Source organism: Amia ocellicauda, chromosome 22 (assembly GCF_036373705.1).
Source record: "Amia ocellicauda isolate fAmiCal2 chromosome 22, fAmiCal2.hap1, whole genome shotgun sequence".
NCBI lineage: Eukaryota > Metazoa > Chordata > Actinopteri > Amiiformes > Amiidae > Amia > Amia ocellicauda.
Window position 1 is genome coordinate 7,282,775 of NC_089871.1, and position 21,834 is coordinate 7,304,608.

Consider the following 21,834-nt stretch of genomic DNA (forward strand, 5'->3'; position numbering starts at 1 on the left):
ACGTGGTCACGGTTGAGGACAAAGGAAGGGAAACGCATACAGTGTGAAAAAGAGGATATATAATTAGTTGGCGGGGGGGGGGGGGGGACTATCCTATAATAGACAGTGTATATAAGTATCAAGTGCCAATACATTATAACATCCCATTGCTCGATTTTCTTGCATGTTTTCTTTTTTATACAAAGCCCAATAAATGACATACCGGGACTCAACAGAGGTGCTATTTTAACCTCATATGACACAATATAACATACAAATCACCAGGTATAGGATAAATCTAGTCTCATTAGAAGTCAGGAGCTGAGGCAGACTGATCCTAAATCACTATGTTATGGACGGGAGAAAAAGTGAGACTCTGGCTGCTGCTGGACATTTTTCTGGTGGACCAGTAGGAGGCACTCCTCCCTCAGGTCCAGAGATGCCAACCCCCTACAGAGGGCTGGTGAAAGGAAGTGCGGTGGTGTAGAAAGTGCCCCTATTTTGCATGAGTAACAGAAAAGCTCCCGTGTGCACTGTGAACAGTAAAGACCCCCCCAGGGCACAACAAATATTAGGGAACACGAAACCGCACACACAGTCATAGTGAACAAGACTCAGAAATGAAATGTGTATATATAGTCCAATTTAGTTGATTCACAGTAGTGAGACCGCATTATTTGCTGTATAAAAAGAGTAGAGCAACCGGCAGAACTGGTTTTGCAGCTACAGCTGACAGAAGAGCTGGAGGTCGACACATCTAGCACCGACTCCAAATGTGTGTGATAGGATAAGACTGGCACAGTAACAATAATCCATGCGGACAGCTCCATAATGATTCAGTAATCCACAACCACAGGAATTCAACACAATCAAATCAAAAAGCAAGAACATATCGAGAACAAAGCCAGGGATGGTCATTAACGACAGAGATTCAAAACACCATGGGTATGTGCATACAGACAGTCAGACACATTCACGTTTAGGGCCACAAGTATCCTCACCCTAACCTGAGTATTTTATATTTTATATGAAAGAGGGTGTCCAGTTGGTATTGTGGGGATGTTCCATTCCTGTTGAAATGGGGGGGGGGGGGGCAAAGCAAAGCCTTATTCCACCACAGAGTCTGTGCCAGTGTGTCAGCTTTTAAATAGAGAGAACATAGTCAGGAAAGAAGAAAAAAGGAAAAACACACTATTTCGCAATTGTTGAAATCCTGGCCAGGGGAATAAAATACCTGGCTGGCTGCGTATCTCCCAGCCACTGTCTCTCACACACACATGCACACATACATACACAGCACAGTAGATCATAATAACACACTTTGATGTACTGGATAAGCACTGCCTTTGATTCAGATCAATCATTCATATGTTGGTCTCAGGAGCAGCGCACACACTTGCCTTGTTACGTTTACAACTGGCAACGACTTGATAATAACTAGCAGACAGTATTAACACACGTTATGATCTACAAATATGAACCGCTGTCTGTCAAGGTCCGGTTGATTTGAGCCCCTGTCTGACGTGAGACTCCGAGAGACGAGATTAGACTGTCCATTTCCCCGGCTGGTCTTACCTTTTCTTTTCTTTTCTTTTCTTTTCTCCTCTCCTCTCCTCTCCTGTCCTGTCCTGTCCTGTCCGCAGCAGCAGCAGCAGCAGCAGCGCACACTGTCACACTTACCGGAAGTATACGTAGCGTGTACTGAGTACTTCCGCTCTGAGCTCGGCCATATGATTATACACTTTTCAATCCGTTTGTCTGTTTCCATGTACAAATGCAAATACCCTGGGTGTACGTCGTCGCTGTCACGTTAGAAATGTACGCTTAAAAGAAACAAGCGTGAGAATGACGAAGTCAATGCGGGACTAGGTCCAATGGTGTGACGTCATCATCAGGCGACGGAGGCGGAACCGGTCGGAGAGGCAGTGAGAACTGAAAGCGGGGGTAAGACGTGACTTCATGGTGATAATAATGCAATGAAACCGTGTCCTGGTTAAGTGGATTGAACGTGTTTCTTGTTTTTAACGTTACAGCAGTTAGATAGACGTAATGTGTTTCTCTTAGTAAAATAACGGGTGGAGCTGTGACCATGTTGCCGTAAAGCACGCCCGCACGTGTTTAAAGCTTCATGGTGAATTTGAGAACAGATAATTACAAATTTAATTGTGTAACATTTGCTTTGAGACTTGGCGTTATTCTGTGGGTTGAAAGATGTTATACATGTGCGTCAGCTCCCTATTCCCTCCCCTAAGTGTGACTGTGAACCATACAGTTATTCTAGATTGGCAAGGCAGTCTGGCATCTCCGCACACAACTCTTGAAGTTTCCTCTCGTACGTGTTTGGTCGAAGGGCGCCTGCAACTCGCCCCTTAAGATGGCGGGCATCGTATATCCGCCACACAAGGGAAGGTGGCGAGAGGAGCGTTTTGGGCCACAGGCCTCCTCTTAATGATTAGTTCAGTTTTACCACGACAACCCGTGTGGTCATGGGACTCGGTCAGGCGTGTCCTGCTGTTCAGCATCCGCTTCTCCACTGCCTCGTTGTTAATCAGCTTCTTGAATTCCTTGCACGGAAGGGTGTCTATAATTAGTAGTAATCCCAGGTGTGTGAAACTATTTAAAATGTTAATTATAGAAATAAAGATTATTTCCCTCTCGTCATTTTTCAATTTGTTAATTTCTAGTTAATAAAAGCCCTCTGTCCCAAAGTGGAAAGTTTCCCTAAATAAACCTGCTATCTGTGGTCAGACACCTTCTGTACTTGGTGGATAAGTTCAGTGTGGTTTCACAGTACAGTCATGCCTATTCTTTGTAGCACCCCTAAAGCATACAGTAACACTATCACTGAAGCTCATGTAAAACAGACATGTTTCTTTCCCTATACAGCAGGATCGGATCGGAGACGCAGGATGGAGTTTGTGTCCAACAGCATGGTCCTGGGCGTACTGTCAGGAGTGGCCGGCGGCCTGTGCCTCGGTTGGCTCCTCCACGGCCGTGGTGCTCGACCCCCCAGGGGCCTGTTGCCACCCGCGGGAAGTGAGGCCAGCGTGATGGGCGAGAGCGGGGAGTTCAAGATGATCCTGGTGGTGAGGAACGACCTGAAGATGGGGAAGGGCAAGGTGGCGGCGCAGTGCTCCCACGCCGCCGTCTCTGCCTACAAGCAGCTGCACAGGAGGAACCCCGAGCTGCTGAAGCAGTGGGAGTACTGCGGCCAGCCCAAGGTGGTGGTCAAGGCGCCGGACGAAGACTGCCTGATCGAGCTGCTGACTCACGCCAAGGAACTGGGCCTGACGGTCAGCCTGATCCAGGACGCGGGCCGGACACAGATTGCTCCGGGCTCCCGCACGGTGCTGGGCGTGGGCCCCGGCCCTGCTGATATAGTGGACAAAGTGACTGGACATCTGAAGCTCTATTAACAGTCTCCACACAGACCACCTGTGTAGCCACGCAGTACTAGAGCCCTGATCTGAATCACCAACGGTCTGTGTGGAACATTCCTGAAAGGCCGATACACTGCTCAAAATTCACTCCCTACTTATGTGGATGAAATTGTGTCATATTGTAAATTGCTTTAGGATTTTTAAAAATTTGCCATGGTTTGGCAGCTCTTTGGTGCCGTTAAAACTATTGCTCTGTAACCCTGAAAGTAACGCCTTGTTGTTAGGCTGCAAGTGTAAATATCCAGGTTTGACTTTATAATCTTTGGTTATATCACGTTTTCTTTTTTTAAATAAAGATATTTTAATCACTGCACCATCACATCTGAAGCAGAAAGAAAATTCCATATACAATGCTCTAAACTACAAAACATTACCTATAGTTACTTAAACCAGTTCAGAACAAAATCTGTAGTGATCTTCCTAGTTAAAGCAAGAAGCACTGCCCCAAGCAGAGGTTTCAGCTCTACTGTTCCAGGCAAGGTTAGGTAGTCTTAGATTAGCACTAATCCAGTCCTGCTCAACCATTCAGTAATCTGCTCTCCTCAGCAGGGTTTAAACAAAGAGTTCATGTGTTAGCACTGCCATCTTGTGGTAAGAACATGGGCACCTGAAGACATTGATTAAAAGGTTTTATTTTAGTTTGTTTTTTCCATTATTATTAATTTCTTAGCGGACACCCTTATCCAAGGTGACTTACAATTGTTACGGTATCTTTTACATTTTACACATTTATACAGCTGGGCATTTACTGGAGCAATCTAGGTAAAGGACTTTGCTCAAGGGTACAACTGCAGTGTCTCCAACCTGGGATTCGAGCCACAACCCTCCACACTGCTGCCCATTATATTCATTTAGGTATAAACAGTACCCAGGTGCCAAGCAGTGGTTTTGTTAGTCATATAAACTGGGTCTCAAGGGGAGTGGTTCAGAGAGTTGTTCATGTTTCTCACAACCTACAACCATTCAGTCAGTATATCACATTTAATCCATTGGTCGGCTTGCCCTCCAGCAAAGGGCCAATCTTCAGGGCCCAGGATTTATGGTTCATGTCAATGGTAGGCGTCGCTGTAATGTGATCCTTTGAATGAGGAGCAATGGTGGGTACATGGCACAAACAGGCATTACACAAGACTGTTCTTGACAAACAAGAAGCCTTTATTTTACGTGGAAAAGAAAACCGCCATGTAGTTTACTGAAATCCAAGGAATTTAAGCATGAGTTTCTTTCAGGTTCACAACAAATCTTTGAAGTCTTAGCTTACCCATTTTTGGGAGGAGGATGGGGAGGGGGGGCGGGAGTAGTTTTCCAAGATGGGGGGGGTTAAGTCCAATAGTTTAAACATTTATTTATACAACAAAAGACACCAAATTACCACAGTCCTGTAATTTTATTCTCAAATCGTTTCTCAATGCAAATTGCACAAACAGAACCAACAGGACAGCAAGATTCCGGTTTTTTTTTTTTTTTTTTTTTTTTTTTAGATTCATTCTTCTGTACACTCAAAACAGTGACCTAGAACACCACAATATCCAGCATACACAAACCTCAGCACAAGGAAGGGGTTAGTAAATACACACAGGTCAGAGTAAATTGTTTTTCCCTCCTCAAAAATGGAATGGTCCCACACAAGAGCACTGTATACAGCACAACAAAAGGTCATCTGTTACACATGGAGTGAACAAAAAGACACTAACACCTTCTACACGGTTAATTGGAGATCCTGCATAGACTGGGAAGGATTAAAATTCTCACTTTGAAATCATGTCTGTATGCATTTAAAATACAAATTTATAGAGCTACACACGTGTGTAGGATATATTGTTATTACTTAGTGTTTCTATTTGTAGTCATGGAAGCGGCAGTCACATGTTCCAATATTAAGAACATTGTAGCTTTTTTTCCTTTTTCTGAATATACAATAATTAAATGCATTTACAGACAGACAGAACAAGCTGCTCACATACATCAAAATTAAGAGATTCTACATTAGTTCCTCTCACTACAGAGTGCAAATCAGATGCTTCACAAGAGACTTTTTTTCATTAAGAAGCAGACTCGCATTTTACAAGCCCACTTTTACATATATAAACCATTGCCCTTTAAAATAAAAACGAGACAAAAACAAAGTAAATATGGAATGTGGGGGGGGGGGGGGGGGGGGGGAACAAAACTTGCCATCCAAACTTCTTCTCATTAACAGTAGAGATCAGATGGAGTCCTTCATGACAGGTGAAAGGAAAACGAGAACAATTAAAAAAAACGCAGAACAACTTTGCTTGTATCCCCTGTGGTGAGTAGAAGACCATACGAGCTGGTGGAAATTTCAAGGAGAGACGGGTGGACTGCTCTGGGCCCTGGTGCCTTACATGCCATAGCCGAAGCCGGGCTGGGGCGGTGGCTGGGTGTAGCCGGCCGGCGCCGTGTAGCCGTAGCCGTACGCCTGCTGTGGGGGGACGGCCACGCTCGGTCCTGCGGTCAGCATGAGTTGAGGGGTGCCTGCGGCGTGGAGAGAAACCACAGCACCCAGGTCACACAAATGCACTGACAACACCAAGCAACAACCCCAGGCCTTCTCCCATGATGCTTTTCACTTCCATTATCAACCAGTAGAAGAGAGAAAATCAAGAGAGTCCTACCGTAAACGATGGGTTGCGTCTCTGTCGCTTGTTCCTCCTCTTTCCTCAGAGACTCGGAGGCATCGAGTTTATCAACCTGAAAGAAGGTGCAGGGGAGGGGAGGGGAGGGGAGGTGGGGGGTGAATGATCAGACACTGGTCCGCAGAACCGTTTCAAGAACTGCTGGAAAAGCCTTAACGGACCTTTTTTAATTTTTTTATCAAATGAAATGACAGAAAGATGGGACCATTGCAGGCAGCGGAGATGTTTTAGATCAGGAGAAATGCAGGAAGCATGTCCTTCACTTGGGAGCAGGTACGGTCATTCAAGCTGCTGTGAATGCGCGTCTATTATTACCAGAGACCATCTGTAGATGGCGATACGCACAAACGGAAGACAAGTGGACAATGTTATAGCACCCTTATTTTCGGAAAATGCAGGTTAGAGTAAGAGGAATGGTCCCACCGTCCCGCCACAATCTCGTCAGGTTTTGATAGAAACGGAAGTGTATGTAGAGAACCGAACCCACTGACGCTGAGGAGGCGGCGGTGGCTTGATGCGTCGGCACCCTATGGGAATAAAACTGCAACACGAGGAAGGTCTGCACTCTGGCCCGGGAGAAACTCGACTAAGTAAGCATTTTGTTTTACTCCACATCTCGTAAGAGGGAAGGCAGGGCACGTGAGGGAAATTTTAACAATGTGACGAAGCTTCCAGGCTAAACATCCGAGTATCTTCCAGCCTCTAACGGTGGCAATTACCTATAGAGTAAGAATTTCAGGAGTGCAGTTCTAAACAGGAGATCCAAGAAAGATGTTAGAGGAGGTGGAACTGGTATTTTAACATTCAGATAGTGTAAGCAAGTGGCAAGGCTTTTTTTGTGTGCCAGCAAAGCAGCAGGAAGTTACTCATAAATAACCTAATTGTTTGTTAAGCTTTTCTTTTTAAACTGCACAGGTACTGATGGAGAAAAGGGAACAAATCTGTACAACTTACTGCATGCGGTCATACACTTGCACTAGGTAGCTTGCTAAAGTTTACAGGCCAATTACACTGATGAATACAAGACTCCGGATAAAGACGTCAACCTACCACACATACCTACCCTCAATCTGACCACTAAGATGAAACCTATAGACATCTGTGCTGTATTTAAACTGGTGTTGTTGGACATCCTATAACTTGGGTTCAGTTCCCTACATACTTCTTGTTAATGCGAATTAGTGAGTTGTTAAAAAAAGGCTTTTTCCAAAGATTTCAACAAGCGGCAGCTCCATTGAAAAGGGAAAAAAAAAAAACAGAACATGCTAGTTATGTTACTTCACTGTTAAAATGTGTGCATGAAAAAGAGGCAAAAGTACCGAAGCGAGGAGTGAGAGCTGAAGATGGTTTGTATAGCCATTCAGGCTTCCAGGAAGCGCACACAGCCAACAGCGATGTCTCCTAGCCTCTCAGAAGGTGTTACTACAGCTATGAAGTATTCACATGCTCATTCGAAAGGATAAATAAAAATAAGGAGTTCGCACACCGCAGTTCTGTTACCCATTTTTCACACACACGCTTTCTGCCCGGAGGTGAGTGAAGGACAACACTTGAGAGATGCACTTTTCAGTTCTCGTGGAGTTTACCTAGCAGGTAGATTTGTTTATTTTCTTGCAGTGCGACTGAACACGCCTTCCCTTTGGCTGGGAAGATTGTGGTTTGTCATTCCCAGTCAAGGTGGTAGGATTGCCCACACAGCAAGGCTTGCACTGGTGAGATGCTACAAATTAGTCTAAAATGTGGCAAGCACCGTTTATTTATATTAATTGGTGTAAAACTCCATATGAGCTTGATGCTGCCCTGAAAAGCACAAGAAGAGTCCCTTCACAAACCACTAGAACATACTCTAGTCAGATAGTTTAGTACTACAGTTACATGCAGTCGACGACTGGTTCACAGCCCTTCAGAAAGACAGGCCTTTAACCCCCTGCTCCGCGAGCGGCATTTCCTCGGCTCTTCGATGCTCGTGCAGGTCGTGCGCTTTAGTGTGAATTTGGTGCGGTCAATCTGAACGCCTGCCGGACGCTTACCTGTTCAGGTCTGGCAGTGTGGCGCAGCGGGACGGCTCTACGACAGGCCTGTGAACCAGTAGCTGACCGACATCCTGCAATTTTTTCCACATCTCTGTAGGTTTTCTCCCTCTCCTGCTCACGCTAGGGGCTCATTAGTATCTATGGGTCTAAGGGGGTGAACTTGCTCTAGCTCCGCCTGCTCTAGGCCGGGTTTAGAGGAAACTCAAGAGGCACTAGTGAATGTGCGTTTTTAAAAAGCAGTAGCAGTGTAACATGGGAGGAAAAACAACTCATGCAGATTCCTGAGGCTCAGTCCTCCAGACTATAAAAAAAAAAGATGGAAAATAAGAATCAACTTTCACCTTTTCCTTAATTGCATCAACCTGCAAGGGAATTCAGAGGTGCAGCTTAGAAAAATCAAACTCCTTTACCAGCATAAAAAGCAGGTAGAAACAGCAAAAAACAGGGTGTGAAATACACAGAGAAATTAAAGGGGATACAGTGAAAAGTCAAGACAGCCACCTTTTATACAAATGCAGTCAGTAATACCACCTGCCCTGGCCTATTAAATTTGCATGCCAAAAGTAATGGTTGATTACATTTCAATTGTTAATGCCCTGGTATGAAATAGCAATGGACTTGCAGTACCACACTAATGGTCTTCTAAAACGCCCAAAACATTTAAAAACATTAAATTGTGTCATAGTTCCACACTAAACAGTTTTCCCATGCAATTAAAATGCCTCAAGTCTCTAGCAAACCGATGTCCTCTGAAGTTAAGCCTTTCAATAAAAATAGATCTTACATTCCCATAAACAAATGCTGTACTGCAAAAAATGCATTCCACAGCGCTAAACAACGTGATTAAATTTGAGGTGTCCTGCGCTTCATCCTTTTCTGTCGGCACACATGCTCCCCATGCACACATGCTCATGCATACACCATCCACCTGTGCAGACAGTAACGAATGAAGGCCCGTTTCTCACCATGACAGCATCCCAGCATGTCACTCTGACTCAAATTGATCACAGCAGCACAGCACTCGTTCAGTTCAATGTATAAGTGGAAATAGTCCACCCTCCATTGATAAACAAGGTCTAACTCGCACAGGACAAAGGCAGGCAAAATGTTTGCCAGTAAAAAGTGTAAAAACAGGCATTTCACAGACGTTTTAAAATCAAGTAGTTCCAAATCTAGCTCTAAAGGCATGATGGGAAGTGTGTTAATGGAATGACTGTGGAATCTACTTCCTGTTACATGTGTGTGCAATTAGGAGTTCAGTGTATAACTGGTTTATTATCGGTTTGTTTGATAATGTTTTATTTTATTTTCCTGTCCCACATTTGTATGGAAAAAGTAGCAATAATTAATGCCCAAAATTAAAAGACCCACAGCATGATTACACAGAAAAGGTTAAACAAAACAAATACAAAGCACAAGCATAACGATATAAACAATGAGGCCGAGATGATCTGAAGGAGAGCGGATTTGAAAAGATGCCAAGATGTAAAGGATGAATTAATAGGCTCAAGGAAGCATTAATTCAACAGAAAGCTGCATGGTGTATGTGACGACGTTTTCCAAAGCGCACGTATGGGGCAGCTGTCTCCGATGGGTTCGAGTTATTTCCTTTAGCACATTCCCGATGAAGGCAAAGGCTTATCGAGCAATATGCATGAATGGGGGTTTACGGCTGATAACCTGTTTTTTGTGGCTGCTTTAAAAAAAAAAAAAAAAAAAAAAAAGCTGAATTCAATGGCAAACGCACTCCTCTGTTCCGGTCAAGGAATCGTCCGCAAGCAGCGTATCGGCAACGCGTCAGCATCACCGAGCCAGTGGCCGGGGGCAATTTACCTTGGACAGATACTCCCGCATGACTTGGATAAAGTAGGGCATGGAGAAGTCCATGATGTTGTGCCGCCAGGCCGTTTCCAAGACGACATCTGGCCTCAGCAGGTCGTAACAGGTGAACAGACACGCAGCGAAGCACTCGCGCTTCCCCTCCAGCAGGAACCACTGCAGCAGCTCCTCTGCCAGCTCAGTGTCCTTGGACTCTGAGGCGTACTGCATGGCGTCCTGAGAAGGAAGACAACACAGAGAGTCAGGGGCTTTGGAACACAAACGTCCCAGTCGGAACCCGAATAATCACAAATTGGAATTCTGGTGTATAGATCAAAGGTCAGGCCTGTTTGCCACTGGGGACACGGACTCTAGCGAATTTCAAGTTAGGCTTTGTCAGAGGCAAAGGACTGACTACAGTTCAGGGCAGGAAAAGGTTAATGACACAGCTAAGGGTGGAGTACTAACCATTTCCAGTCCACTGGTGGACATGGGTTTGGACAATAGTCCAAAGGTGGATGTGCACCGTCTCATCTCCTGTTTCTGGATCAAATTTGCATACAGGAAGGGGTACCTTGTACAGCTTGTCCTTCTTGCACAGCTCCACACTCTGCTTCCAGCGGTTGTTGCCTTTGAAGAGGTAGGCAGCGATTCTCCTGAACTCAATGAGCTCGTGCCTCTCCAGGCGCTGGGCCAGAGAGATGTTGTCAAAGTTGTCATAGGCATCTATGGATGTACGGAGAGCCTGAAAGAGAGAGAGATTGGTGGCTTAGAAATGTTTAAAGAGAAGATTAAAAAGCTCCTTTCATTAGGTGTACTCCATACACACACACACACACACACACTTAAAACACAAGTACCAGTCAAACTGCATTGCGTACCTGATAATCCTCCTCTGTGATGAAGAGATTGTTAAGTGCTTCATTAACTGCCTTGTTGTTGTGGTTCTGTACAGATCGCAGGTATGGTTTCACCAGTGGAAGCTGTTTGACCTAGAAGAGAATACAAACAAGTCATTTTCAACTCTTATTATAACGCAGATTAACAGTATCTCCATAGTCAACCAACTTAAATCATGTACCGTTAAACAACCCTGGACACAGATCGACCAGGCTGGTTTCACAGACTGAAACCAACACCTGCCGTTTTTTTTTTTTTTTTTAATCTGCTCTGGGCAAGGAAGAGAAGGCATAGCGAAAACCTACCTTGGTGAAGAAATTGACGGCTCTGGTATGGTCCAGTCGGGGGGAGAGCACCATCAAGAGGTCGTTCAGTAACAATGGTTTGAACTCCAAGTAAAATTGGATTGCTTTGTAATACAGCTCAACATTGGCCACCTGCAAAGCATAAAGACATCACTGTTTAAGTTCCGCAATAAAAGTTCAGATAAATGTACTTAACTTAAGAGACCAGTTTTTATTACATATCAATATAAACTTTCAGAGTTCAATCAAAAATACAGAGCAGAGTATGGAAAGCACAAGGTCTTTACTACACAATACCTTGGTAATGATGTCTTTGAATTGTCCCTCTTTCCAGGCGTCCGTGGGGTGGTTCATCATGGTGATGATGGCGTTGTCGTACTCCTCATATTTGTCGTACAGGAACACCAGTTCTGCCCACAGGTGAGCTTGTTCTGCAGCCCTCAAGACCTGGAAAAAAGCAATGAAACAAGGGAATAAAGGGGGTCCTGGTTCAAACACAACCGGTCAGTCACGCAGTCCACGTGGAGAAGTCAGGCTCCCGTCTCACCTTTGGAATATTGACTCTGGACCAGAAGAGCTCCAGATGTTCCCTCATCTTCTGTGGCTTGAATTTGGAATAGAGGATGGCAAGCTCGGTGAACATGCCCATGTGCGCTCGCTCCAGACCCAGCGCCGCCTCCAGCATGGTGATCAGCTCCTCGAAATAGCCGCGGTCCTGGCATTGGGTCAAACACAAGGGTCTTATTTAGGACACACTCCATAGGCGCTTAGAATCGGGTAGTGAAGATCTTCAGTGACGGACCGAACTGTTTACGGGCATACCTGGTAGTAGTTGATCAGCTCTTCCAGTTCATCAGCATGAACAACAATGTGAAGACCGCACATCTGGGCCAGGCGGAACTCTTTGCCGTCCACACAGGCAAAGCATACCTGGACAAAAGAAAAATCACCATTTATAAAACAAACTAGGATCTCCAGGTCAAGTTTTTAAAGTGCGTATTAATGTGGCTCTATCACTCCGGAAGTGTCCGCTCGACTTACCTCCTTCCACGTGCGAGTGCTGTTGGCCTTGCGGGCTCCATCTACAGCAGCTTGGTATTCGCCCAAGTGGACCAGGGTGGATGCCAGTCGTCCAAAGTTGGAGACATTGTTGTACAGTAACTTAGCGGCGTCGTACATCATCTCATCGTAGCACCTGTCGCCAACCTTTAAGAGAGGGAGGAAAAAAAATCAGGGCAATGCATTTTAAACACCTAACCTTTTGAAACCTTTAGTTTTAAAAAGTTTTATCCTGAGCAACATTTTAAAAGAACCGAGAAGCTGCCGTACTTGCTGGATGTGAGCGTTGTTGGGCCCGTTGATGAACTCCTCCAGCTCCGCCAGGCGGTTGGTCTTAGCCAGAGCGAAGATGAGCTCAGTCTCCACGTAGGACTCACGGGCTTTCTTGCGGGCCATCTGCAGGAACTTCACAAGATCCTCCCAGTTCCCTGAAAAAAATAAGGTAGAACACAAGATGTTTGTCATCGTTGTTCCCCTACTGTACAGGATGCTGCCCAGCTGGGACACGGCAGGGTAAAGTTCTCTTACCACTCTGATCAGCTGCCTGCACAACCTCCATGTATGCTGAGGGATCGTCCGCCTTAATGTAGGAGTCGATTGCTTCCTTCACCAAACCCTTCTGCAGCTGAGCCTTGGCCAGCTGGCTCCACACCGCCGGCTCGTTGCAGCGCTCAGCAAACTCATAGGCACGGTCCAGGTTCCCAATGTGTTCAATCAGCACCTAGAAATCATATACGGCAACATTAGATACGGGGAGGGTAATGAACGTGGTGCGCTAGCATCACAGGAAAGGGCCCCCTTACCTGGACGGCAGAGGTGTTGACATCAAACTTCCTGAAGATGGCAAAGGCTTCTTCAAACAGCTCGTTGCTGATGGCGATGTTCGCGATGTCGGGGGCGTCGTAGTTGTCCAGGCGGTTGATATACTCCATCACACGAGTCCGGTCTGCTTTGATGGCTGTGAGGATGAGGAGGTTCTGGAGGTTCCTGGAAGCGAAGCAAGTATGTTTTAATATCACTACTCACACACAGACACTCGCAGCACGAAACAGCGGAACCGCACGGCATGTCCTGGGCACCTGTGCTCGCTGAACACTGAGTTGTCCAACACTATCTTCTCCAGCAGCTCGATGAGCTCGTTGGGAAGATCTGCAGTCATGAAGGCCTTGACGGTGACGGACACCTCTTCTGGGTCTTGCGTCTCAGACAGGGCAGTCTGCACAACCTGTCGTTGACAAGAACACATTTAACAAACTCTTCTATTCCCATTCTAAAAGGTTTTCTAATAAATCTAGCATTTGCTGATTTTTCCTCAAGGATCCCCTCCCCCTCCTAGTGGCAGATCCCAAGACGGCACCAGGCAGCCCTCCCTGGTACTCGGTGTGACACTGAATGCAGTTACAATTGCGACTCCTGAGGTCAACATGAACCGTTTGTATCCTTTAAATTGTCCCTCAGAGATTAACAAGCTGTGTCACCATCTTACCTGGTCGATCAGGGGTCTCCTGTAGGGGTTGCTCTCCAGCAGGACGCTGGCCCACAGCTCAGGGTCCTTGCGTCGGACAAGATACCGGGACAGACTCTTGAAGAGAGAGTTCTCATTGCAAACCTACAGGAAAAAGCATATAGAGATTAGCAGCTTGTTTGTCAAAGTATAATGTATTTTCCTGGATCGGAGAGCAAATTATAGGTTGCCAGGATATACATCTATACAGTTTATCCAATCATATTAATCAGACATTAAAATGGCAGCTGCTAAGGTTGAACAATGAACACAGAAATGTTTTATGGCAAAGCTTAATAAATGCACCTTCTCCAGGCCGAGCAAACACTTACGTGAATAAGTTCCTGGTCACACTGCCCTCGCTCGTAAGCCACGCAGGCCAGGTGTGGGTCTCTCTTCTCGCAGTACTTGCCCACCACACGGCTGTCGTAGTAGGGGTTCTCCCGGAGGAAGCGCTCGGGGTTGTTGTTGCTGTCGATGTAGATTTTGGCCAGTGCATTGTGGGTGGCGGGCTCTTCGCAGCCCTCATGGATGCGAGCTTCTAACCAGGGCAGAAGGAGCTTGAGTCTGTAGACAACATTAAATTAACAAAATGACTCGGATGTAAGTATTATAATTAGTAGGACGATGCGAGTTAAGGATTAAATAGCATGGAAAACCTACCTGTTGCGTTTTTCAACCTCAGCCACCAGCTCATCAGTGGAGAACTGACCCCTCACCACCAGAATGAGGTTCTTAATGACATCCTCAGAGCAGTCCACATCGAGCAGCCCTCCAATCACCACCGGGAGACGGCTGGGGTTCACCTAGAGAACAGAGCCCATTGTAAAGCCATTGTGGATCACTAGCGTGTCAGGATACTGTGAGACAGGCCTGCCATCATCCTCACAGATCAAACTGTTACACAAGAGCCCTCATGTGACCGCTTCATGGGCCTGTTTGGTTGTCATCCCCCCCAGGGAACAAAAAGGCTCCCATCACAGTTTGGATTAAAATATTTAACAACTTTTCTCTCTACATGGACATTTTAGGGCCTCCTTAAAACATCTAGTCCAGCAATCACCCAAACACGCACATAAGATCAAAATTATTTTTACTCAGTGGGGGTGCAGTCCCTACCTTTTGCACATAGATCTCAATGTATTTCTGAAGGTTGTTTCTGTAGAGGTACAAAACCAGATCGTGGACAAAGTCGAAGCGGTCGCACACGATGATCAGGGGCAGCTGGTCAGTCAGCTTGGCCTCCTGGGAAGGAAAAACAGCCGGGAATGGACAAAGGTTTAGATCAATGTGCACAGGAAAAGGATTATTAAAAAAAAAAACACCTAAATAAATCAATGGAACGGGTCAGTCAAGTAAATTATGTCCATACATTTCCAATTAAAAGTACCCCGTAGAAGTGATTAATGATGACAAGAAAACCTAAATAATGCATCTGAACTACAACAATGTCACATTGAGGTTTAAAAGTGGTTATGTCCTGCAGGTGTTGATTTGCTACAGAGTTTGAATACATAAATAAAGGGGGGTGGAAATAATCATATTGAAAAGTTACAGTCCAGCAAATGCAGTCTACTAAAAGCACCGTACACCACCACTAGACCACACACCTTTTACAGACCCTAAATGGCACTTCCGGCATTGTGTAACTGCCATCAGTATTCAGTCTACAAGATTAAGACTCTGGGATTGTGTGCCTCAGATTAGCAGCGTAATGGCTGTCCAAGTTGTAATTTAACTTCTTTCAGAGAAACACTGACATTTCATTTGAAAAAGACGATCATATTGTGGTTATTTAAAAATCCTAATAAAAGTAGCCCTTTAACACAAACTTTAAGCAAATGAGTGTTTTCAACTTATTTTAGCAAGACTAACACCAAGACAACACTAACAAGGTTAAAAACTGGCCGTCGGTCACAGAAGAGTCCTCAGGTTTAGCATGCTCATTATGTGAGGAAATGTTTATGCCTATACAAAAGTCCTTTTATGTCATACAGTCCTTGTGACTCAAAGCACAAACTATAATTATTTAAAGCTCTGCAATAATTAACTGGCAACCGAAATGTATTAAGCCCACAAAACAAATTAAGTTAACCATAAAAGTCAGGACTGGATGACGGGCCACTGCGAATTTCTAACCTTGATAGATATCGTAAGGGTGGGTTTTCACACGCTAACCTACAAATATGGGACTAATAGCTAGCTACTGCGTTTGCCCTGCTGGGTTTAGGGTTTATCAGATTTATTAGAAGGAAGTCAGAGCTTGCTTTCTAATAATGTCACAAAGTCCAATGCACTTGTGAGGGAATACATTCACTTTGCGAATACGCTTGTACACATCCCAGGTATAATCCCACGTCTAAAAAGGGATGAGAAAGGGGACAGGTCCTGCTCTGAGAGATTTACCTGATACATGTCCTGCCCATTCCACAGACACAGGGAAAAGCACAAGAGATAATAGCTTCCATCAGGAAACAGTTTGAGTACACTGCTTACCAACAATTGAGAAGGGGGAGTGGTTTCTTAGGGATAGCATTAGCAAATTCAAACAAAAAGAGGATTTCAATAAAGTACTGAGGCGTTTGGTCACGGACCACTTTTGAGATGTAAAAGTTGAAAACAAATTCAGCTTTTTTTTTTTTTGTTTGTTTGTTTGGTTTTAATTCAAGCCTGCACATGCAATCCCTAATATACTCTTGATGTGACAGCAAACTTACTGACAGCAAGTTACAACTAGCCAAGTACCTAAAATAAAACTAAGCTCTGCAAGACAAACACCCCATCATATCTGGAGGTCCAGAAAACTAAATCAGTGCACAGAAGAAAGCAGGAGTCCTCATACAGCAGTCTGTTTTATCCCCCAGCCAAGTTCAGCATCTCTGAAATAAGTTAACGGGTTTTGTACCTTCAGGAAATTCTTCACACGTTCAGGGTCATAGCAGTTGCTCTCCCTGCAGATTCTCTCCACCTCTTTGATCTGCCCAGTTTTACACGCTGCCTGGATGTATTTGAAGTGAACCTCCGGGTCCTGGCTGAAGTTCACAATGGACCCCAGGAAGTAGAAGAGTCCTGTAAGGAAGAGCATTGATATGAGGGGCCACATTTAAAATACTCTACTGTATATTCAACTTGTTCACACTTTTTATTACAAATATTTGTTTTGTAAGCTTTAAAACAAGGTAAAAATAAAAGGAACTGTGAATATTTCACCCCTTTAACAGTGCTGTCAGCACTTCAGTCACACAGCTGAACTCCAGTTAATTGAGCTCTGGGTTTCAGTGCTTTAACATCCTAAAGGGATGCTTTTCCTGCTCAATTAAAACAGGTGTTTATTCCACCTGTAACCTTTCCCTGCATTCAGTAGGATTTAAAGCATGAGAGGAAGCTCTGAGCCCAGTGGGGCAAACTGAACAACAGCCATAGGGATGCTCGGTTTCCTCCACCAGGCTCTAAATTACACTATTACTACTGCATTATTTTACAAAGTAGGCAAGGTTTAACTGCTCTCTGGGGTTTTGTGCTGTGCCTTATTACCTCATGCAAAGGGTTCCTCGCCACTTAGCTAATTACAGCAGCACTGACTTTCAGCTCCTAATGAACATTGAACATATAGCATTGGAAGCTTAATTACTGGTTCCACGGCAAAGCCTTAACCAATTTACTTCAAATGCAAATTTCCAACCCAGCTCCCCTACAGTGACCAGGCCCGAGTCCAGCCCTGCTCTCACCTTCAAAGCTCTTGAAGGACTCGAAGAGCTCGATGAGGGACTGGGTGGACAGCTGCTCGTGGTATTTGGACGCCACCTGGACACAGATCTGCAGGTTTTGCCGGATGTTGGCGGACAGCATGGCCCTCAGGCACTCCAGGGAGTCCTCAACCGAGAGCGAGCCAAAGAAGTTCACCAGCCACTGTGAGGAGAGGGGAGCAAACCCACAACTGAGTCTCCGAAAAAGTCACAAGGTCTAGTAATGGAGACTTCAGTTCAGGCTGCTGTCCTCCGGAGGCACTCCACCGGACCTTACCTCAGGGTTGAGCAGGTGAGTGTGGACCACAGCCCTCTTGATGTCATACAGGTCTGTGTAGTGCTCCAGGGCGCGCTGCAGCAGGCCGGCCTTCTCACACAGTTGGGCAATGTGGGCCCGGTCGTAGTGGGTGAACATCTGGTTACCCAGAATGGCATCTGCAACCTAAAAAACATGAGACCATGGTGTAATTTAAAGGTGATGAACACAGAGATGCAATGCACGTCTGAAGGGTAGATGTCAACGAGTAGTTAATATTATATCAGAGATGGTCGGCAGGATTGTTACACAAACACAGACAATTACCCATGTGTTTGAGGTCAAAGGGCGCCAGTCTCTCTCACCTGGGGGGCATGCATGAGGTTCATCTCGAGCAGGCGGGTCTGCAGAGGGCCCTCGGAGGGACGGTTGTTCTTTAGTGCGTCGAGCAGGAAGGAGGTGCACTGCTGGATCAGGTTGTACTCCATGAACACGTCAACGATCTGATGAAGGGGAAAGACCATGATTACATCTTGACGGTCCTTCACGCGTTTGTCCCATTTCATGGTCTAGGGCTCTGGACAGGACCCCTCACTCACCTGTGTGATGTCTGCGAGAGGCTCCTCATCCTGCACCAGCATCTGGGAGAACTGCAGACCTTGATCGGGACTGATCCTCATCACATTTCTCAGCAGGAAGATCCAATCCGGAGTGTATCCGACCTGGACGGGAACAGAACCAAGAGGGGTGAATGAAGCACCAATAAACCATAATGACAAATTGTATACATCTACTGCACTAACGATAAAAATGCTCATATTGGCACAGAAAGCGTCTCAATTCAAGTAAACAATACTTGGTCTGATTAAGGAATACACTCCAGAAAAAGATCCTTATTTCTATTCACATACAAGACCTGCGACTGAAATGTGTACAAATTTCAATTAACTAATTCTGAAGTTTTTCTGCAGAGAAAGAAAAGACAGAACTGCACATCTATTTTATGCAAACAACCAGAAAAAGTCCATACATTTAAAAGAAAACAATACAAACCGACCTTCTTAGCATACAGCACGATCTTCTGGAACTGTCCCGTCTCTGCGAAACACTGGATAACCTTGTTGGGAACGTTTGCTCTCAGATAGACACTGAGGGCCAGAGTCGGGTCCACAGACTTCACCAGATCCCCCAGCTCCTCTGAGCACTCCAGCTGTGATCAGCAAACACAAAACACAGACCACTTCATTAAGATGCACCTTATTCTGATGGAATTATGGTTATATCTCGGGCTGCGGAATGAATGTGCCGACAGGAGCTGAAAAGATGTGAAATACAGAAACTGCCACAGCGAGGAGAACCATTTCCCGTCTGCTGGGATCGAGTGTTAAGCTCACCTTGTCCTCCTTCAGCCACTTCTCCAGCAGCTGCTTGCGCCCCTGCTGCAGGACGGGCCGGCAGAGCTCCAGAGACTCGAACTTGTTCAGCTGCCCCTGGTCGAGCAGGATCCCAAAGTACTGCAGCAGCGGGGAGGTCTGGCCGGGCTGTGCTGGGACGCTCTGGAACCGCCGGATGGTGTCTGGAGTGCGCAGGATTCCCTGAGGGTTGGAAAAGCATCTAGTATAAAAACATCCTCGGGGGGGGGGGGATCTACTGAGGATCGACAGAAATTGGTAAATATTCTGAACTTAAGTTCTCATTTGCACAACTACCGAAAATAGGCAGTCAGTCCTGAATTTACCTTTGGTGCATTTGCGGCCACTTTCGCAGCCTCCGAGTAGTTGCCCCCGGCGAAGAGGTTGTTGAACTTGCGGGCGAAGAGCTCCTCGGCTCCAGCCAGGTTGTTGCGGACAGCCATGCGCAGCGCGAGGTCGGGGTTCTGCAGCACGTTGGTGATGTAGGGAATGATGTTCTCCTCCTCCACACACACCGATAACACCTGTAGGTGCAAGCAGACCAGATATAAACAGTGTTATATAACGTGTAATAAATCCTTTCATCACTTAAAAGCAGACACTGACACAGGGGTCGGGTTGAGTGTGGCACTGGTAGCAGTAGGGTCTGGGAGTCTGCCCTATAACCACGATTGAGCCAAAACTGAAACAAGTCTCTTCGGAGTTTTACGTACAGAATGAACTCGTGAAATGAGAATTGACTTGTATATTTGCAGTGTTTTCCCTCATGTGTTTGAGATTTGCTCGTGGACCTCCGTGGACATTTTACAGTCCCAAACCTGACTTCCCCAGTTCTCTCCCAAACGTGCATTTCTATCTCCGTTGTACAAAAAATAAGACCCGTAATCTTGGCCACTCAACAACGATAAAGGTCTACAATATACAAGCAAGAACAGCATCATCTGCTGGGAGTAGTGAACAGTCTCTAAGATAAAAACACTTGTCAACACATGCACTAAAGCACGGGCAGTTCAGCAAGAGTACGTGACAATGTTTTATTCTTTATATCGGGTTAAAACACAACTCTGCACATACCTGTAATTCGAAATACAAAACATACTATTCCGCATGCAAACCACTGCCTCTGAAAAGTTACTGTTTAAAGATTCATTAGGTGGAGTTAATTAAATAGGGAATTGGAAAAAAAATATATAGAAAAAGACTGGAAGACTCGGCAGTCAAGGGGGCCCCAGGATAACAGGGGCTGCCACAGCTGTTAGCATGGATGACTGGACAGCCCTCACGCAGCTGGGCAGGAGTGGTGCTGGCAGAACGCGGCTCTCACAATATGAGGTTAACAAATAAAGAGCTGCTGGGACTGAAGATGAAAGGAGACAAGAAAAAGGCCTTTTGTAAGCAGAGAAAAACAGCAGCCAGGCTGAATAGACGGATGCAGGCTACAATGCCATCGTTAATGTATGGACCTGTAAGGGAGACGTGGAAAAAAAAAAAAAAAAAAAAACAGTCCTGGATGAAAGCGCCTGTGGATGATTACAGCCTTAATTAATGTATACCTTGGTTTACAGAGGCCAACCGGTTTTCTGAACCTCCCAAAATCTTCCCTAATAGGATTAAGAAGCTTAGAGAAGATTGGCTATTCTTCAGAATACATCGTACATAAGATGAAGTCGAAAACGCACCAAAATAAAAATAAAACCTAAAAGGAAGCAGTCCTGTAACATTACAAAGCAAGACATAAAAGGTCTCAATTGTAAATCCAAACCTTAAAAAAAAAGAACGAATAGAGCATGTGAAAATGTTTTTTGCCTGGCAAGACAGTGCTATAATTTTAGGGGAGAGAAAAATGTGTGTATGCATCACTGACATACTACCAAAATGAAAGCCTACATGGAGCACACAGTGTGTGAAGATGAAGGCTGATTTGTAGTGAAAACCCAAGACTGTAAGGAGATTAGTACGCCTGTCCCTGCCTCCCACTATGCGTCACGTGCCATTTTGTACTGCAGGCAGCTCTACTGCAGATATTTCCAGGGATTCCTCTATCCCAAGGTCATCTCAACACACACAGTGCCAGCCACTAACACTTCTACAGGGATCCTGCTACTTAATCACGCTCTCCTATAGGATAAATGCACATGATGCACTTCCCTAATTTGAGTTTAATTAGGGTCTTCCTTCAAAAACCAATATTTTCAGACTAATGAATAAGATTTCCCACTGTGCATTAATGTGTACATAATTAAATCACTAATGTATGCAAGTGGAAACCTCTTGCATAGAAGGAATGACAGAATTTAAGATCCCCTTGGCCAGCATATGCAATTGTTAAGAGCAAAATAGTGCCACTGGTTGCGGCTGCTACAGATTTCGAACACACCATGAAATTGAATTTAAATAATTGGATTCTATTTATTTCCTGCTGAAAACCCAATCTAGCATTTAAAATTCAGATTGACCACAAAGGGACCATACAGAGTTTCCTCCATGCTGCAGAACGACAACCCTAGATATTCGGCTGCATCCCTCACTCAGAGCCGTCTAGGAGGTCCGTCTGAGTCAGGATCGGCTTTCTGCGTTCTGAATATTTAATGGGTCTGAAAATTATTAATCAACTGGCCAGATCCAGTATCTCCCTATAATGATTCGCAATAAAGGAGGCTCTGTTAAATTTACCTGTGGAATTTTACTTGTGCACGGCACACTATTTATATCTCAGTACTGCTTT

The 21,834-nt window shown here is 45.2% G+C and overlaps 3 protein-coding genes across 6 annotated transcripts in view; 1 reads left to right on the top strand and 2 right to left on the bottom strand.

Annotated features, from left to right (window-relative positions):
* Positions 1 to 1,690, bottom strand: part of vmp1 (vacuole membrane protein 1) — a 58,416-nt gene extending 56,726 nt beyond the window's left edge. The window contains exon 1 of the mRNA XM_066695169.1: positions 1,555 to 1,690. The gene's annotated coding sequence lies outside the window, so the exon portion shown is untranslated. The remainder of the gene's footprint in view (positions 1 to 1,554) is intronic.
* Positions 1,691 to 1,781: 91 nt separating this feature from the next.
* On the top strand, positions 1,782 to 3,738 carry ptrh2 (peptidyl-tRNA hydrolase 2). Of its 3 annotated transcripts, none has more exons than XM_066695171.1 (2): positions 1,782 to 1,923; positions 2,866 to 3,738. In XM_066695171.1, exon 2 carries the CDS (start codon positions 2,889 to 2,891, stop codon positions 3,393 to 3,395), a length of 507 nt encoding a protein of 168 aa, XP_066551268.1. In that variant the 5' UTR covers positions 1,782 to 1,923; positions 2,866 to 2,888; the 3' UTR covers positions 3,396 to 3,738. The 3 variants fall into 3 exon arrangements, with proteins under 3 accessions (XP_066551268.1, XP_066551269.1, XP_066551270.1); XM_066695172.1 differs by having other exon boundaries at positions 1,787 to 1,923; positions 2,869 to 3,738; XM_066695173.1 differs by lacking the exon at positions 1,782 to 1,923 and adding an exon at positions 1,963 to 2,582.
* A 1,008-nt stretch (positions 3,739 to 4,746) lies between these two features.
* The window catches only part of LOC136717705 (clathrin heavy chain 1), a 33,850-nt gene continuing 16,762 nt past the window's right edge, over positions 4,747 to 21,834 (bottom strand). The window contains exons 7-33 of one of the 2 annotated variants that reach the window (XM_066695164.1): positions 19,436 to 19,633; positions 19,092 to 19,292; positions 18,755 to 18,907; positions 18,297 to 18,419; positions 18,063 to 18,200; positions 17,719 to 17,883; positions 17,424 to 17,604; positions 16,601 to 16,764; positions 14,815 to 14,940; positions 14,359 to 14,501; positions 14,028 to 14,262; positions 13,678 to 13,800; positions 13,271 to 13,416; positions 12,995 to 13,178; positions 12,720 to 12,912; positions 12,462 to 12,619; positions 12,174 to 12,338; positions 11,955 to 12,062; positions 11,680 to 11,847; positions 11,430 to 11,579; positions 11,133 to 11,264; positions 10,809 to 10,919; positions 10,502 to 10,672; positions 9,943 to 10,164; positions 8,451 to 8,471; positions 6,056 to 6,131; positions 4,747 to 5,915 (exon numbers count right to left, since the gene is read on the bottom strand). In XM_066695164.1, the coding sequence (XP_066551261.1) occupies positions 5,782 to 5,915; positions 6,056 to 6,131; positions 8,451 to 8,471; positions 9,943 to 10,164; positions 10,502 to 10,672; positions 10,809 to 10,919; positions 11,133 to 11,264; positions 11,430 to 11,579; positions 11,680 to 11,847; positions 11,955 to 12,062; positions 12,174 to 12,338; positions 12,462 to 12,619; positions 12,720 to 12,912; positions 12,995 to 13,178; positions 13,271 to 13,416; positions 13,678 to 13,800; positions 14,028 to 14,262; positions 14,359 to 14,501; positions 14,815 to 14,940; positions 16,601 to 16,764; positions 17,424 to 17,604; positions 17,719 to 17,883; positions 18,063 to 18,200; positions 18,297 to 18,419; positions 18,755 to 18,907; positions 19,092 to 19,292; positions 19,436 to 19,633 (4,089 nt within the window). In that variant the 3' untranslated portion in view covers positions 4,747 to 5,781. The remainder of the gene's footprint in view (positions 5,916 to 6,055; positions 6,132 to 8,450; positions 8,472 to 9,942; positions 10,165 to 10,501; positions 10,673 to 10,808; positions 10,920 to 11,132; positions 11,265 to 11,429; positions 11,580 to 11,679; positions 11,848 to 11,954; positions 12,063 to 12,173; positions 12,339 to 12,461; positions 12,620 to 12,719; positions 12,913 to 12,994; positions 13,179 to 13,270; positions 13,417 to 13,677; positions 13,801 to 14,027; positions 14,263 to 14,358; positions 14,502 to 14,814; positions 14,941 to 16,600; positions 16,765 to 17,423; positions 17,605 to 17,718; positions 17,884 to 18,062; positions 18,201 to 18,296; positions 18,420 to 18,754; positions 18,908 to 19,091; positions 19,293 to 19,435; positions 19,634 to 21,834) is intronic. The other variant, XM_066695165.1, reaches the window with a different exon arrangement.